Raw genomic sequence first — 18,660 nt, 5'->3', positions numbered from 1 at the left:
GCAACATTGTGGAACACGGAGGGTGTTGTAGCAACACTGTGGAACACGGAGGATGTTGTAGCAACACTGTGGAACACGGAGGGTGTTGTAACAACACTGTGGAACACGGAGGGTGTTGTAGCAACACTGTGGAACACGGAGGGTGTTGTAGCAACACTGTGGAACACGGAGGGTGTTGTAACAACACTGTGGAACACGGAGGGTGTTGTAACAACACTGTGGAACACGGAGGGTGTTGTAGCAACACTGTGGAACACGGAGGGTGTTGTAGCAACACTGTGGAACACGGAGGGTGTTGTAACAACACTGTGGAACACGGAGGGTGTTGTAGCAACACTGTGGAACACGGAGGGTGTTGTAACAACACTGTGGAACACGGAGGGTGTTGTAGCAACACTGTGGAACACGGAGGGTGTTGTAACAACACTGTGGAACACGGAGGGTGTTGTAACAACACTGTGGAACACGGAGGGTGTTGTAGCAACACTGTGGAACACGGATATTCAGTATTACCCGATATTCAGCTCGAATTCTGCTTCAAACAGCATAAATCAGTTTGATGCTCGCCACATTTTCGACCCCAGCAAATACTTTAAACTCCAAAGTGCTTTGCAGTTTGCTACATCTTCATCAGTGTACATGATTGCTTTTTGTGTCAAAAGTATATATTGATTTGTCCATTGTGCCACATTATGTGTGTCTGCGAACAAGTTTACAGTTGCTTACTCTACACTTAGAAGCTTATAACGAAGTAACTTGTTTGCCACTAATTGAGATACCCGACAGACCAAACAAATTAACAGGTGGTCGGGTTTACCCAGTTTTCTGAGCTGGTGCTTCCTTCACCAGACCTGTCAACAATGACCTCCGGCTCAGTCCCACACGAATACTGACCAGTCAGCTCACTTCTGGCTGGCTAGGCAGAACATAAGAAGAAAGGTAACTGCAGAAGGCCAGTTGGCCCATACGAGGCAGCTCCTATCTATAACCAGCCAAACCCACTCATATACATGTCCAACCCACGCTTGAAACAATCGAGGGACCCGACCTCCACCACGTTACGCGGTAATTAGTTCTACAAATCAACAACCCTGTTACCGAACTAGTATTTACCCAAGTCTTTCCTAAATCTAAACTTATCCAATTTATACCCATTGTTTCGTGTTCTGTCTTGTGTTGATACTTTTAATACCCTATTAATATCCCCTTTGTTATGTCCATTCATCCACTTGTAAACCTCTATCATGTCACCCCTAACTCTTAGCCTTTCCAGTAAACAGGTGGACACCACTTGCTGGACGTATTTCAGCCAGCAAGTGCGCCTCCACACACCCAGCACACAGGACTGTACCCCAGGAATCGTTCGCCCAGGGTCTCTTTTCCCGCTATAACTACGATTCCAGGGACTCAATGCTTGGCGGCGGCTCTTTTCCCCGGATCGATCTAGCTTACACTTACATTAGTGACCAGAGACATTGTATCTCTGCTGACGTCACCCGGACGGTCGTCCTCGACGTCACAACACCTGTCTACTTCTAGCTAATATATGTTTACCTGAGACTACTGCGTCTATGACCTGACTGTTTTTAGACTTTTCTTAAGTTGTCTTAATTACCAAACACCATAAAGTGGCAACACTAAAAACAGAAGGAAATTGTTGCGTACCTTAAAAATTGGTGGATTTCTGATCTTTGATGAACGACACCTGAAATGGCATGAAAATTATAAATATTATTTTTGTAACGTTTTATATACATTAAAATCCTCATATACCACACGAATAATAATCCACGTGTACAAGCTGCGCAGGTAAATATGACGCTTGATCATCGAGGTGTTCCTTACCTTTGCTTGAAGGACGACTTGTCTTGATGAAGGAGGGCGCTGGAGTAGCTGGTCTAGTGAGCGGAGGCTGGGGCCAGGGGTTGACAACACTGCTTGCAAGACGCTCCCATACACAAGTTTAGCAAGACGAAGTAATATTTCAGCACATGATGAGAAACACAAAAGAATTAGAGGCGCCGAGACGTGTGCAGTTGTACAACAGCAGTTAAGGCGTGTGTGCGTCTAATGTTTCGTGTAAAACACTAAACTATCGCGAGTCAACACTTGGCCACGTCCAGCAGCAGTTGTCTGCCCTGGTGTCTGCCTCACTATCCACCGACCTGCACCAGGCGCTTCACAGCTCACACTAAGCACAGCAAGAGTACTTGAAGAACCCGCATCCATTATACAACACAAATAATTTCACGTCAACAAACTAGTCACAACACACAAGCAGTCTGACAATATTACAATATCCAGTCACTTGAACTCTCTATAACTGAAAACTTATATCACTTTATTTTCCAGAAGTAATGTTTAAATTCCTCATGAAGCTTTCTCATGTTTGTGTCACATCACTATAGTCCGTCCGGCTCCCACCATACACAACACTATAGTCCGTCCGGCTCCCACCATACACAACACTATAGTCCGTCCGGCTCCCACCATACACAACACTATAGTCCGTCCGGCTCCCACCATACACAACACTATAGTCCGTCCGGCTCCCACCATACACAACACTACAGTACGTCCGGCTCCCACCATACACAACACTACAGTACGTCCGGCTCCCACCATACACAACACTATAATACGTCCGGCTCCCACCATACACAACACTATAGTCCGTCCGGCTCCCACCATACACAACACTATAATACGTCTGGCTCCCACCGTACACAACACTACAGTACGTCCGGCTCCCACCGTACACAACACTACAGTACGTCCGGCTCCCACCGTACACAACACTACAGTACGTCCGGCTCCCACCATACACAACACTATAGTCCATCCGGCTCCCACCGTACACAACACTATAGTCCGTCCGGCTCCCACCATACACAACACTACAGTACGTCCGGCTCCCACCATACACAACACTAGAGTCCGTCCGGCTCCCACCATACACAACACTATAGTCCGTCCGGCTCCCACCATACACAACACTATAGTCCGTCCGGCTCCCACCATACACAACACTATAGTCCGTCCGGCTCCCACCATACACAACACTATAGTCCGTCCGGCTCCCACCATACACAACACTATAGTCCGTCCGGCTCCCACCATAGGCAACACTATAGTCCGTCCGGCTCCCACCATACACAACACTATAGTCCGTCCGGCTCCCACCGTACACAACACTATAGTCCGTCCGGCTCCCACCATACACAACACTATAGTCCGTCCGGCTCCCACCATAGGCAACACTATAGTCCGTCCGGCTCCCACCATAGGCAACACTATAGTCCGTCCGGCTCCCACCATAGGCAACACTATAGTCCGTCCGGCTCCCACCATACACAACACTATAGTCCGTCCGGCTCCCACCGTACACAACACTATAGTCCGTCCGGCTCCCACCATACACAACACTATAGTCCGTCCGGCTCCCACCGTACACAACACTATAGTCCGTCCGGCTCCCACCATACACAACACTATAGTCCGTCCGGCTCCCACCGTACACAACACTATAGTCCGTCCGGCTCCCACCATACACAACACAACAGTCCGTCCGGCTCCCACCATACACAACACAACAGTCCGTCCGGCTCCCACCATACACAACACAACAGTCCGTCCGGCTCCCACCATACACAACACAACAGTCCGTCCGGCTCCCACCATACACAACACAACAGTCCGTCCGGCTCCCACCATACACAACACTATAGTCCGTCCGGCTCCCACCATACACAACACTATAGTCCGTCCGGCTCCCACCATACACAACACTAATAAACTGACGCGCGGAAATGAAGGATTCAGGTCTTTGTTTCGAGTTTCGAATGAACCTGCTCATAAACCCGCTCGATGTCAATTGTTTCATCACAGCTTGAAAGCACAACTCATCCTTCAGCCCAAGCTGTAAGTCAAATACCGATGTATATAAATACAAAAAGTCGGTATATATGACATATATATATATATATATATATATATATATATATATATATATATATATATATATATATATATATATATATATAATATATATATATATAATATATATATATATATATATATATATATATATAATATATATATATATATATATATATATATATATATATATATATATATATATATATATATATATATATATATATATATATATATATACATTGCGAATCCAAAGGCCCTTTGTTTTGACGATGAACCGTGTAAACATTACCCAAATGCTTCGTTCACTTCCTGTGTTCAAAGCGCACGTCTCTAAACGTCTCGTCCTCCCGATCAAGGACTAAAAGCTCAATAATCGCTATTGTTTATGACTGCAAAAACTTTAAATATTTTAAAATCATGTGTAAAGTTGAGAAAGTGCCGATTTTCAGCACTCATGAGGCTACACTTACTGACCGCGTCCCAGGGCCCGTCACAACTTCAGGTGGTTGGGTTGGGCACAACTTCAGGACGGGTTGATAACTGCTACACCCACCTACTGTAAATACATATAACTACCTACAGAACCAATACACCTATCGTAGTCTATCATAGGCCTAATTATGCACAGAATTTGAGTATGGATAAATATTAATTTCTGTTCGCGAAAATATCGTTTTTGGTTACATTATACGTTCAAATTAAAGAATGTGTTTTTTGGGGTCAGTGGAAGTTTGGGGGAGCAGTCTGTCGATGCTTATGGGGACGTGCTTATTGGGGACGTGCTTATGGGGACGTGTTTATGGGGACGTGCTTATGGGGACGTGCTTTTGGGGACGTGCTTTGAGGACGTGCTTTTTGGGGACGTGCTTATGAGGACGTACTTATGAGGAAGGATTGAATTTCAGGCGTTAAAATTACGTGGGCGAAACATTTACAGAATGTGCATTTGAAAAATACGACGTGAGTGGTGAATTTATCCAACATTTTCAGGCGACACTGTGATGAAACACCACTTTCCTTCAAGTGGGGTTTTGAGCGTGTTCACTCGAATCTTGAAAGGAAGACCTAAGCTCTTTACTTCCGCGGGTCAAGTCACAGCCCGTCTTCATAAATTAAGTCTAAATACTGACTAATCTAGCCGTTAAACTCCGTGTTTACGAACGTGTAACACTTTACACACGAATAACAACAGATGACGTTCGACCATTTATCGAACAGTGCTTTGCTAACATTCTCTGTTCGAATCGCACCTGTAAATGCTTCACCCAATAATTTAGGAAAGGAAAGGAAATTATGAGGAGAAAAGGCAATATGACTTATAGCACATGGAAGGGATACGAGGATAAGGAACTCGGGATATGAGGAAGTGGTTAGTTGGACCATTTTATCCATCGGGATCAAAAGTCAACCCAGCAAGAAGTCAGGCTGTCGCTCTGCTGAATAACCCAAGTGGTTGGGATACGTGAATATACCCGATACCCGTTGGGATACCCGAAATGCAGAACCAAAACCTGAACAATCAAGAACCGTATGAAAATTAATTGGGTAGAAGTGGATCAGGGCAATTAATAATTCTTAATTGGAGAACTCCATAAGACTTTGGTAAAGCGGAAGACAAACTCACCTGAGCGGAAATTGTAAAAGAACCTTAGAAACAAAAATGTGTCCATGGTCAGGGATTTCAAATAAATGGAGGAATTGATTGGATTTCTTGTTTTGAACTACAAAATAAGAAATCCAGTAACGGGGAATTTTATATAGCTGGTCGAAAACTAATTCCAAGTCCAATTTGCAAATGAGGCCTCGGGGACAGCAATTTTCTGGACCTGGTGCTAGTCATCATGGATACGCTCATCAGTAACGGAGAAATCGGCAACGAGTTGGAAAACGTTGATCATCATCATGAAATTCGATTTAATATTTCATGGTAGAAAGGTGTTAGAAATAACAATGATATCAGGTTCCTGGGGTTTCTGGAACGCAAACTATAAGCAATTGAGACTCAACCTAACTCAGTCAACCGCAGTAGACTGCGGAAACCGCAGTAGACTGCGGAAACCGCATCAGAGATGAGAACCATGCAGTGAATGAGAGGAATTTCCATAATAATGAGTTTCCAATGTTTTCTTTATGTACTGATAGATTCTTAAACTTCAAAACTTATTATATGCATTTTGTAGATTTTGAATCAAAGCTAACTTAGCAACTTTATCTAATCTAAGCGGAATTGTTTCTTATTTCGATGTATCTTCGTGGAAATTTATATAAATATGAGATTAAGAAAACTACTAATACTAAATATGAAAATCATAATTATTTTATTATTTAATACCAGTTTAATTTTACTTAAGTTGGGCAGTACTGAGGAATAACCGCTCGGTTTAAGTTAAGTGAGGATACTAAGTTGGGTTATCTTGAGGTTATCTTGAGATGATTTCGGGGCTTTAGTGTCCCCGCGGCCCGGTCCTCGACCAGGCCTCCACCCCCAGGAAGCAGCCCGTGACAGCTGACTAACTCCCAGGTACCTATTTACTGCTAGCTAACAGGGGCATTCAGGGTGAAAGAAACTTTGCCCATTTGTTTCTGCCTCGTGCGGGAATCGAACCCGTGCCACAGAATTACGAGGCCTGCGCGCTATCCGCTATGGGTTAAGTTAGGTTAAGTGAGGCTACTAAACTGGTTTAGGTTAGGGTAAGTAAGGCTGCTAAGTTAGTTTTTGCCTTAAAATATACAAAATGCATGGCATAAATGTTAAATGATGTGTAATGTATTTATTAATGGGTAATTTTTTAGATTTTTTATATATATATGTAATCCCTTTGCTGTAACATTCATGTGGGGGTTATCTCCCGTGTGCGGCTTTATTGACAAACTTCAAAACTGTTAAATTGTCTCAGGAAGAAATCATTCCTAACAAACTACTATGTATTCATAATAACCGTCCAACTGGTTAAGAACGTAGGAGACACTCGCTTAATTAACCTGTTTGGTAAATTATAATTTGAAAACAAAAAGACAATGAAACCCATGTAACCAGAAATAGTCAAACCTTTAATGATTTTCCCATTATTACAATCCAAACTGGTGGAGAAAATAGGGACTCTGAAGTCAACTACAGGTCAACTGATATATGACTCGAGAGAAACTAGCAATGTGTTAATATTGACTTTGTCTCACTATTCACCAGTGAAGGCCTAGGCCAATCTTCTCAACATGTCAACAATTTATAGGAAGAGCCACGAAAATAAACTATGTAACATTCAGGTTAATAAACCATATGTAATTTAAAAACGAAAAATACCACCAAATAAACCGGCCGGCCCAGACGAGGCGGTTACCCGCGGAGTCTCAAGAGCCCTACAGCGAGGAACGCAGTGAACCTCTCATACGCATAATAAGTCAGTCACTACAAAAATAATCCATACCGTATGACGTGTCTGGCTTCGATTAGAACGCACAATTAGGTATGCTAGGTTTGATTCCCGGATGGAACGGGAAAAGGCTGGGTAACTTTCCTTTTACCTAATGCCCCAGTTCACCTAGCAGTAAATAGGTAGCTAGGAATTAGGCAACTGTTGTAAGGTTGCATCCTGGGAAGAGTCAGTGTTGTGAGCTTAGAGGATGTTGATATAAGCCTAAAGCAAATATATAAACAGGCTTCCTGTGTCCGACAAAGTGAATTAATACAGTTCTGATATTCAAGAAGAGAAACTGATCCCTCACTACGAACTCTTTATCTATTTACCCTGATGGCAATAGTGGGAAATTTCTTTAAGGCCATAGTAGACCTAGAGAGTTCAATATGAAAACATATATGATCTGTTAAACGACTCTCAAAATCGTTTCTTTTTGAGGTTGTGCATGTCTCGCAAATCTGTAATCTTCTAAAAAAAAGTGTATTTGTCACTCGAAAACTATACCAATCATGATGTTTTCTGTCTTGACCTTAGTAAGTCCTTTGACTGTACCCAATAACTGGCTGATAACGACACTGGAGGGAATGTTCTTAATTGGATCCGAGGCTGGCAGAAGGACTTTAGGTTCAGGGGGCTGCATCAATCGTGTGAAGTCGAGACGGAGAGATGCTATTTGTGGTGTACCACAGGTTATTTGGGGGAGGGTTTTTTGTTCTTCATAACACGTGTTATTGAGGTGGACAGTAATATCAACAAGTCTGTGGTTGAAACGAAGTATACCAGTCTCCGTGGTGTAGTGGTAAACACTCGCCTGGCGTTCCGCGAGCGATTTGTCATGGGTTCGTGTCCTGGCCGGGAAGGATTTACTGGGCGCAAATCCTTAACTGTTGCCTCTGTATAACTCGACAGTAAAATGTGTACTTGGTTGTAACAACAATTCTTCGCGGCGGGGATCGTATTCCAGGGACCTGTCCGAAACGCTACGCGTACTAGTGGCTGTACAAGAATGTAACAACTCTTGTATATATCTCAAAAAAAAAGTAGGGAGAATAGTAACACTCACATGAGGATTCTTATGAAGTACAAAAGACCTCATCACGTAGTAAAGCTGGGCAGAGAAGTGGCAGATGCATCTCAGGTTTGATAAGTGCAAAGTCTTAAATTTTGGAAATGGGACTGGCATCATCTGCCGAATGAATGCTACAGATTTTAGTAAATCAATTTGCGACACTCTTGGGGTCAAGACCGTCAGGGTCCTGAGACCTGGTCAGCAGTGCATTTACTTGTGAAATAAGTATATTAGAATGCTATGGTTTATAGACAAAATCGTCAGCAATAATGCCACAAAGAATTTCTCCAGCTATATTTTGCCCTGGTGATTCCCCATTATACTATTCTGATTAGAATAGTCCAATTTCCAATTCTGATTAGAGCATTAGAGAGTGAAAATGAGTTCCTTTTGAAAATCCATCGAAGGATATAGAGTGAGTCCCAAGGAATGAGGGACTTCCAATACAAAAAGAGGTTTAGGAAGGTTGGTCTGCATGCCCTGGCGGGGCGAGGGACCGCGTGACTGAGGTCTTCAAGTGAATGATAAGTATCAACAGTGAAAATACGAACAAAGTCTTGAAGCCATCATACCAGGTCAAACCCAGTAACGATGGTTATAAGCTGGAGAAACGCAGGTTCAGGGAGGATGTGGGTGAAGAGGATGGTGACCGACAAATGAAATGGGTTTCCAGCCAACATCATTAAGATGTTATAGCTAGATTAAAGAATAGGTTCGACTGACACGTAAGGACAGGGGCTTCAGCTTGATAGTCGCTTCCCTGAATGGGGCAACAGGTTCGCCGAGGTGACGACAGTTTATTATACTGTAATGTTCACATGTTCATTTCAAACATTACTACAGCCAGACATCCTCACGACACACTGTAACCGACATAATTAGTTCTTCTTACCACTTAGACACTCCATATGAATCCTAACTTAACTAGGATTAAGTTAGGATTCATAATCCTAACTTGCCATCACCAAAATCAACCATATTCGCCAGTAATCATCTTAACTCATCATAAAGATAATGACTATAAAAACCCCTTGCCCCTCACTCCCTCCTCCAGGGCCTGTACTCGACGGTCAGGACGAGTCAGCTGTCCCTGAGCAGCAACCCTGACCTGGACGTCCGCTTCGCCAGCGCGTACACGCAGCTGGGGACCTACAGAGGCAGGGTGGTGGCCGTCAAGCAGGTGTCCAGCAAGGCCGTCGACATCACTCGCAGAATCAAGAAAGAACTCAAAACGGTCAGCGGTTCACTCTTTATCCTGTACATTACTGTCTCTCTCGTTATGCGTGAAATTGCTATCAATAATTCTTAACAATAAGGAGATCTCCCCGATTCAGATAAAGTGGGCCAACTTTGGCGGACCACTTTATCAGACCCGGGACAGTGGACCATCTAAGGCGGACCACTTTATCAGACCAGGGACTCATTACACTGTGTTCGGCATTTGCTCACCTTGTGGTGGGTTGATGCACATCGCCTGTCAAATGTACACGAATTTTAATTCAATGTTTTCACCTGATAATCGTATGTTTCTTCCTTTATCTGTCAGTCACCTTCCTGTGGTTGTCACTTTCCCCTTGTTTGTCGGTCACCTTGCTGTGGCTGTCGGCCACCTTGCTGTGGCTGTCGGCCAACTTGCTGTGGCTGTCGGCCACCTTGCTGTGGCTGTCGGCCACCTTGCTGTGGCTGTCGGCCACCTTGCTGTGGCTGTCGGCCACCTTGCTGTGGCTGTCAGTCAGCTTCCAGTGCCTGTCAATCACCTGGGCAGCGCTTCCATCATATCCTCGACATAATTACCTTGTCTCGTGTTAATGTATGCAAATGAATTTTAAATGATGCTCCGCACTTAATGTCTTGCAAATGTTTCTATTCAATAATTTACTCAATTAAATAACTACACCAAAGCTTATTTTGCTAATGCATTAGTATTAATTTATCATGTTTTGTGTGTTAAAAAACAGAACATGATCTCTGCCTCATAAAGAGCACTTAACACACGCCTAACCATCTCTCTGAATCCTAAATGATTATTTAGGTGTAGTTAACTACTTCACTGAGGCCCCAGGTCGTCTGACCACCACTTTGCTCCACCACAGATACGAGACCTCCGTCACGATAACCTGCTGGGCTTCGTCGGCGCCTGCGTCGACCCTCCCAATGTCTGCATCGTCACCGAGTACTGCTCTAGGGGCTCCCTGAAGGTGGGTGTGGCTCTAGGGGCTCCCTGAAGGTGGGTGTGGCTCTAGGGGCTCCCTGAAGGTGGGTGTGGCTCTAGGGGCTCCCTGAAGGTGGGTGTGGCTCTAGGGGCTCCCTGAAGGTGGGTGTGGCTCTAGGGGCTCCCCTGAAGGTGGGTGTGGCTCTAGGGGCTCCCTGAAGGTGGGTGCTTCCCTGGATGCTTCCTGAAGATGACTGGACAATGGTCTCAGGGCCTCCTGTGATGTGGGTAGTAATATTCTGTTATAATGTCCCCTAAGGGTGTGTCTTGCTGTTCGGGGGCCCTAAGGTTAGGGGCTACCATTGTAAGGGCGCCCTGTATAATAGTTCTGGGGACCTAGGGGGACCTACTAATGGTGTGTAAGCACTGCTTAATACCCCTAAACTCTAAAGGCTCCCCTGAAGATGGACAGGTGGAACAAAAAAGGGTGAGTGGGTCATTGAGATTTATTGACAGTTGTTAATCATTTGATTAAGGTCTTGGGTAGATTTTTGAGTGTTTGATGGCCACCTGGATGAATGGATAGGTAGATAGGAAAGCGGGCACCTGGATGAGCAAGTCAGTGATGAGATGGATGACCGGATGGTGAGGGGGGATATACATGGAGAGGAATGGATGAACGTCCTGTTGGATGTCACTCTAGGAGGGAGGCTGGATGGCATGATGGCTGACCTTGTTGAACACATTTATACTGAAATCATTTTATATAATATATATACATGTTAATTTCTTTGATATATATAGAACTAGAAGAGGGTACCCAGCGGTGACAAGGTCTCTGTCTCTCTGTCTGTCTGTCCATCTATTTGTGAGCCTCTCTGTCCCTGTCTCTTTCAATCTCTTTCTCACTTTCATTATCATTCTCTCTCTCTCTCACTGTCCCAGAACATGTCATAACTACCCCCGTTAAACACACACCCTAAAGTGGAACGTTTCGTGAGCCTACCCACAGAAGTCTGACCTCCGTCTTCGGATAAACAGACAGACAAACAGGCAGAAATTCTATTTTATATAGATATATATATCTATAAATCCGTTTAAATGTTATTCCTAATGTGTTTTTTTTTTGGTTTTGTTTGCAGGACATCTTGGAAAATGAGGACGTCAAATTGGACAAGATGTTCATCGCATCTTTGATAGGTGACATTGTTCACGTAAGTTAAAGACATGTTCACTTTGTGGGACTCGAACTGTTGGCATAATGTTTGGTTGTACTTCGCACTCTTTACTATTTGGACAGGCACCGATGGTAAACACAATGAGGTAATCCGTCATGTCCATTCTCCCCTGAGGCCGGGCTCGACGCACGTCGTTCTTCCCATTATGAAACCCGTGACGTAGGCCACTTTGTTTGATTTTCCCCTCCGTGGCCAGCTCTATTTGCAAGCTTGTTGAGCATATGATTATTGTGCGACTAATGTGGGTTTTAAAACATAATCATTACCACTCTCTTGTCCACCGCTCCTCAACCCTAGTTCGAGTCCCGCGTCACAGCCCGCTTAACATCATTGAAGATCTACTGGGTTCATCTGGGTAACTCCTTCTATGCTTGTAATTCGTTGTAGCAGTCTAGTGCTTTTTTTTTTACCTAGACGAGAGTATGATATGCCTGGCTATACAACACAGCCCAATTGCACAGATTTGGCCTCTGATGCAATTCGTCATTTTTCCTCCAACGTCTCCTGTCTCTCTCTTACCGTGCGTTCATCGTCCACCCTGGGACTACCATGTTTGCCTGTTATCGTCAACGTGAAGGGGTCCCTCAGGGCAGTATTTTAAGCACTACGCTCTTCCTGGTTCCCCTTAACTCTCTCCCCAACTCCTCTTTCCCGGCAATGGTTTATTCACAATTTTATATTATTGATCTCACTGTTTGTTCCTGCGGTACCGATGTTTTCGTTTTTCAGCGCCGGCTTTAGCTCGCGAACGCGTAGATTGTGTAGTTGAGGCCATAGGCGTGGTTAAATGTTCCTTACCCTGATATTATCTTGTACCTTGAATTTCACTAGGAAATATGTCTAACTACCGCCCAAGATTCTCTATGGAAGTCAACTTGTACAAAAGAATCTTGCGAAATTGTTGCGCTTGATCTTTGATGCTTACCCCTCTTGCTCATCACCTATACTACCTCCTGGGGTTAGTATAGACGAGCGCTCTTGTATCTGCTCTCCTATTGCTGTCTAAACTGAACTATATCTGGCTTCTCCCTCCGCTCTTTACATCATGTGGGTTTAGCCTCGCTTACGGGCTTAGCTCTCCGAGGAGAAATGAAGTAAATGTATATATGCTGAACAAATCCACAAGGTTCCGTGCGAGGGCAGTTGTACTCCCGGTTACAATTCTGTTTACCATGTCGTGGCACAGTTGATTAACGCGCGTCTGGGATCCTCTCCTACGTAGGTTCGAACCCTCATCACAGCCCATGTGGATTTGTTCATTTAATACTATTCACGAACCCAATAACACAAAGCGTTCATTTACATTTGTACCGGTCTTTGCCCCACTGCTTCTTAATGAAACTGCTGCTCACTCTCCGGTGCAGTCTTTTACTGCAACTTGCAGACATCTTTCTTTGTGTGTGTCTGCACTGATCCCTCCCCCCCCCCTCATGTTACACTGTTACTACCTCACCCCCATGGAGCATCCCACTTGTTACACTGTTACCACCTCACACCCATGGAGCATCCCACTTGTTACACTGTTACCACCTCACACCCATGGAGCATCCCACTTGTTACACTGTTACTACCTCACACCCATGGAGCATCCCACCTCACACCCATGGAGCATCCCACCTCACACCCATGGAGCATCCCACCTCACACCCATGGAGCATCCCACCTCACACCCATGGAGCATCCCACCTCACACCCATGGAGCATCCCACCTCACACCCATGGAGCATCCCACCTCACACCCATGGAGCATCCCACCTCACACCCATGGAGCATCCCACCTCACACCCATGGAGCATCCCACCTCACACCCATGGAGCATCCCACCTCACACCCATGGAACATCCCACCTCACACCCATGGAGCATCCCACCTTACACCCATGGAGCATCCCACCTCACACCCATGGAGCATCCCACCTTACACCCATGGAGCATCCCACCTCACACCCATGGAGCATCCCACTTGTTAAATTCTGTTAAGATCTCACTTGTACAGTGAAGGTTTATACGCCCAAAGAATGTTTTAAAACGACCTTGTAAATGTGTTCACGGTTATTCATGGCTCCTGTTACCTTCACCATCAGGGTCAAAATATCCTGATAAAAAACATTTTTATTATGCTCCCCCCCCCCCCTTCCGGAGACAAACATTTTTACTGAGGGCTGTATATGATCATATATGATGTATGACAGACACTTCTCATGTGTCAACGATCGTTTGCTCATGTTGGTCATTACTTCACTGTTCTCAAGACCTGGAGTCTTTTAACCATTTTCATCTCGTAGTGAGATCCAACGCTGACTCATCTTTACCGGTAGAAAGTGAAGGGACGACGACGCTTCGGTCCGTCCTGGATCATTCTCAAGTCGATCGACTTGAGAATGGTCCAGGACGGATCAAAACGTCGTCGTCCCTTCACTTTCTAGTGTGTGGTTTGGTCAACATTCTTCAGCCACGTTATTGTGACTCATCGTCTGCTCATCTTTAGCAGATTTAAAACTTGTCATTCTGAGTTTCGAGCACACCAACGGAGCACCGCTCCCGTGTCAGGTAAGTCCACTACGGGCTCACCATATCCCGTGCTACTTGCCCCGCTCCTGTGCCAGGTAAGTTACGGGCTCACCATAGCCCGTGCTACTTGGAACTTATTCCGAGTAGCTGAATCTATAACAACAACAACATGAGTTTCGAGTCATATGAGTGTTTCCTCTCGTGACCTCCCGGACGCCGCCGTTAACGAGGCCATTCGTTCCTGTCCCATCTCCGAGAAGCGAATTCCTTACTTGGATTACTACCCCTGTGAGTCATGACACAATCTGCAGCCCTTGAAGAGACAGATGGTTAGCAACTACGAATATATAATGATGTACTATCAAGTGTGACCTTGACTTGTGGCCTGCCTCCGCAACTGGACCTGGGAGAGGTCTCAGGCTTATATTAGTTAATACGGGAGAGAAAGATCTAGATATACGTGACGAAAGATATACGTGACGCGATAACTACCTCTCATATAGGCGCGATAACTACCTCTCTTTTAGGCGCGATAACTACCTCTCATATAGGCGCGATAACTACCTCTCTTATAGGCGCGATAACTACCTCTCTTATAGGCGCGATAACTACCTCTCATATAGGTGCGATAACTACCTCTCATATAGGCGCGATAACTACCTCTCTTATAGGCGCGATAACTACCTCTCTTATAGGCGCGATAACTACCTCTCATATAGGCGCGATAACTACCTCTCTTATAGGCGCGATAACTACCTCTCTTATAGGCGCGATAACTACCTCTCTTATAGGCGCGATAACTACCTCTCTTATAGGCGATGTACGGCACTTCGGATCCATTAATAAACTCTTTATTCACAACAGCTTCAATACACGCTATTGCAGCTGGAATTTCCACGACTGCTGGCGCCAGACTTGACCTTCGATTGGTCCTCGTTAAACGCTTTAAAGTGTTCTCATTCAGATTTCGTGGCCTCGGACGAGTCTCTTATCGTCATTTTTGCGTCAATATCAGCCCTTGCCGGGGAGGGTAAGTTGCGCGCTCGCTTCCGAGATGTGGCGGCCATTTCTCAGGCAATCGAACGCTGATTCCCTCTCCCGCCAAACACACACCGAAACTACGACGTTGCTACAACGTTCGAACAAGTTTTAACACCTCCTAACCAAGTTATAACATCCAATATAGCAAGTTGTAACAACGTTCTAATACGTCATAAACACGTTAAGCCAAGATGTAACAACTTTATTACAAGTTGTAACAAGCGGAAAATAGAAACAGTTTCGGTCTGTGTTTCAAGGGGGCCGTTACCCGTCATAGACAATGTAGGCGCATAACCTACAATCAAAAGGTGTTAAGGAAGATACTTGAAGGAGTCGTCGCTCATGTGGAAACCAGGCGCCAGATTCACGTAGTAGTTACGTAAGTACATACGAACGTGTACATCTTTCATCAATCTTTGACGGCTTTGGTTACATTTATTAAACAGTTTTCAAGCATGAAAACTTGCTTATCAACTGTTGTCATTGTTACAAACAGCCTCCTGGTGCTTCGGAGCTCATTAACTGTTTAATAATTGTAAACAAAGCCGCAAAAGGTTGAGAAAAGATGTACAGGTTCGTAGACCAGACTCCACAATAGAAGGTGAAGGGACGACGACGTTTCGGTCCGTCTTTGTCCATTCTCAAGTCGTCGTCCCTTCACCTTCTAGTGTGTGGTCTGGTCAACATACTTCAGCCACGTTATTGTGACTCATCGCCTGCTTACAGGTTTGTTTGTACTTGCGTAACTGCTTCGTGAATCTGGCCCCATGTCCTTAACACAAAGTTATATTCACCACGGGTGGGTTAACGGTCCAAGGCCCCACTGGTCTTGAACTCATAACATCCTCTATCTTGATGAACGATTGATGGCACAAATCTGCATCTTATCAACAAAAGTGCATCATTCCATAACCTCCTTTTGAAATGTTCTGAATTTCAGAATGATCGAAAAAGTTGCTGTTCTGCTGTTCCTTTGTGTCATACGCTCTGTGACATCATCGCTGAGTGTGTACTTATCTAGTTGTGCTTGAAGGTGTTGAGCTTTGACTCTTCGGCTCTCTGTGTGTGACACCCTTGATGTAACTCACCTCATGTCTTTTGCTTTTGTATTGGCATCCTGTCGATTTTTGTGAAGGATCTTTTGAATATCCCGTTACACATATAATGCAACGTAGCTCTTTTGATAGCTACTTAATTACAAAGATAACATCACATATCTTTGTTAGCGTCTCTAAATGTTCCTTGGTCAAGAATATACTACTTAAAAAAAGGCGAGATATATGATGACCAGATACATATGGTCCCTCTACTCGAACGCGGGACATGATTAACTCTTCTCACGTCCCAATAATCATGAGGCTCATTTCGGCAACCTTCTGGCGTTCGAAACATACTGATGTCTTGACAGTCTAGAGCCTTGAACACTTAACGGTTCATAACACAGAATAATGTTCAGGTTAAGAGTAGAATGCCAGCATGGCAACAGGTCACTGAACGTAAATCATGCAATTGTAAGTGACAAACTTCAGAATAAAACGTTAACAAATGATGTGTAACAAAGATGGTAATAATGTATATATATATATATATATATATATATATATATATATATATATATATATATATATATATATATATATATATATATATATATATATATATATATATATATATATATATATATATATATATATATATATATATATATATATATATATATATATATATATATATATATATATATAGTAATCAATTGAATACTATCAATATATATGATAATAAATAATAATATTGCTAAATTAAATAATTGTAATAGGATTCATAACTGAAAAATTAATTAAAGACTTAATTGTCATTATAATTCTCTCTCTCTCTCTCTCTCTCTCTCTCTCTCTCTCTCTCTCTCTCTCTCTCTCTCTCTCTCTCTCTCTCTCTCTCTCTCTCTCTCTCTCTCTCTCTCTCTCTCTCTCTCTCTCTCTCTCACTCACTAACCCCCATCTTCCTTCCTCGTTCCCTTGACCTTACTTCACCAAGCCGCTAGTACTAACTCTCCTCTCCCTCTCCAACAGGGAATGGTGTACCTTCACGACTCGGCTGTCAAGTCCCACGGTAATCTCAAGTCTTCGAACTGCCTTGTTGACTCGCGTTGGGTCGTTAAGATCACCGACTTTGGCCTTCACGAGCTAAAGTCTGGCACGGAAAACACTAACCTATCCGATGCTGGAGAAACCCATAGAAAGTGTACTGGTAAGTGACAGCTGCTGGGGGGAAGGGTTTTGGGTTCATGTTCATATATTTTAGGCACCACCATAGCCCCAAGGCCAGAGGCTTAGGGCTAGCCTTATCCAATTTTGTACTGTGATTGCTGTCGGGTACGTGCCAATATGGGTACGTCGGGGTTGGCATCATTTATAAAGAGTGTCAGTTAGCATTAGTGCCACAGCTACTCCTTCGACATGCAACACATGGTACATGTTAACACACGTGATGCACACATGTCATGCTGACACATGTGACACATTCTGACAGGTGATGCTTACTGATACACTTATTGAAACTAGTGATAAAACAAACAGATGATACATACTGATACACGTGAAACATACTGAAACATAATTTACACAATGAAACATGATAGATGTTGACACACGTGATATATATAATGCAACGTGATACATACTAACACACGCGAAATTTAATGACAGATGCTGAACCACGTGACACTGACATACCCCGATACATAATGCCACGTGATACTGACATACGTGATACATAGTAACATACGTGAAATACACTGACAAATATTTCACTCAGACACGATACATGGGCTAGCTATATATATATATATATATATATATATATATATATATATATATATATATATATATATATATATATATATATATATATATAACTGAAAACTCACACCCCAGAAGTGACTCGAACCCATACTGCCAGGAGCAACGCAACTGGTATGTACAGGGACGCCTTAATCCGCTTGACCATCACGACCGGACATAAGGAAGTGATAGCCGAAGCTATTTGAACCACTTTTTGAACCACATTTTATCAAGAATGAGGTGATTTGATAAAATGCTATGCCCAAGATTACCATCTGAGTGCCGGCGGGGAAGTGGTTCAAATAGCTTCGGCTATCACTTCCTTATGTCCGGTCGTGATGGTCAAGCAGATTAAGGCGTCCCTGTACATACCAGTTGCGTTGCTCCTGGCAGTATGGGTTCGAGTCACTTCTGGGGTGTGAGTTTTCAGTTGTATATAGTCCTGGGGACCATTC

The 18,660-nt window shown here is 43.9% G+C and overlaps 1 protein-coding gene across 3 annotated transcripts in view; it reads left to right on the top strand.

The window, feature by feature from the left end:
* The window catches only part of LOC123765885 (guanylate cyclase 32E), a 350,346-nt gene that overhangs the window by 289,823 nt on the left and 41,863 nt on the right, over positions 1-18,660 (top strand). For all 3 annotated transcript variants that reach the window (XM_069299969.1, XM_069299974.1, XM_069299977.1), the window contains 4 exons: positions 9,479-9,658; positions 10,518-10,622; positions 11,719-11,790; positions 17,435-17,612. In XM_069299969.1, coding sequence (XP_069156070.1) covers positions 9,479-9,658; positions 10,518-10,622; positions 11,719-11,790; positions 17,435-17,612 — 535 coding nt within the window. The remainder of the gene's footprint in view (positions 1-9,478; positions 9,659-10,517; positions 10,623-11,718; positions 11,791-17,434; positions 17,613-18,660) is intronic.

The sequence above is a fragment of the Procambarus clarkii genome, chromosome 5, assembly GCF_040958095.1.
Source record: "Procambarus clarkii isolate CNS0578487 chromosome 5, FALCON_Pclarkii_2.0, whole genome shotgun sequence".
Classification (NCBI taxonomy): domain Eukaryota; kingdom Metazoa; phylum Arthropoda; class Malacostraca; order Decapoda; family Cambaridae; genus Procambarus; species Procambarus clarkii.
This window is presented reverse-complemented; position numbering and strand designations above follow the sequence as displayed.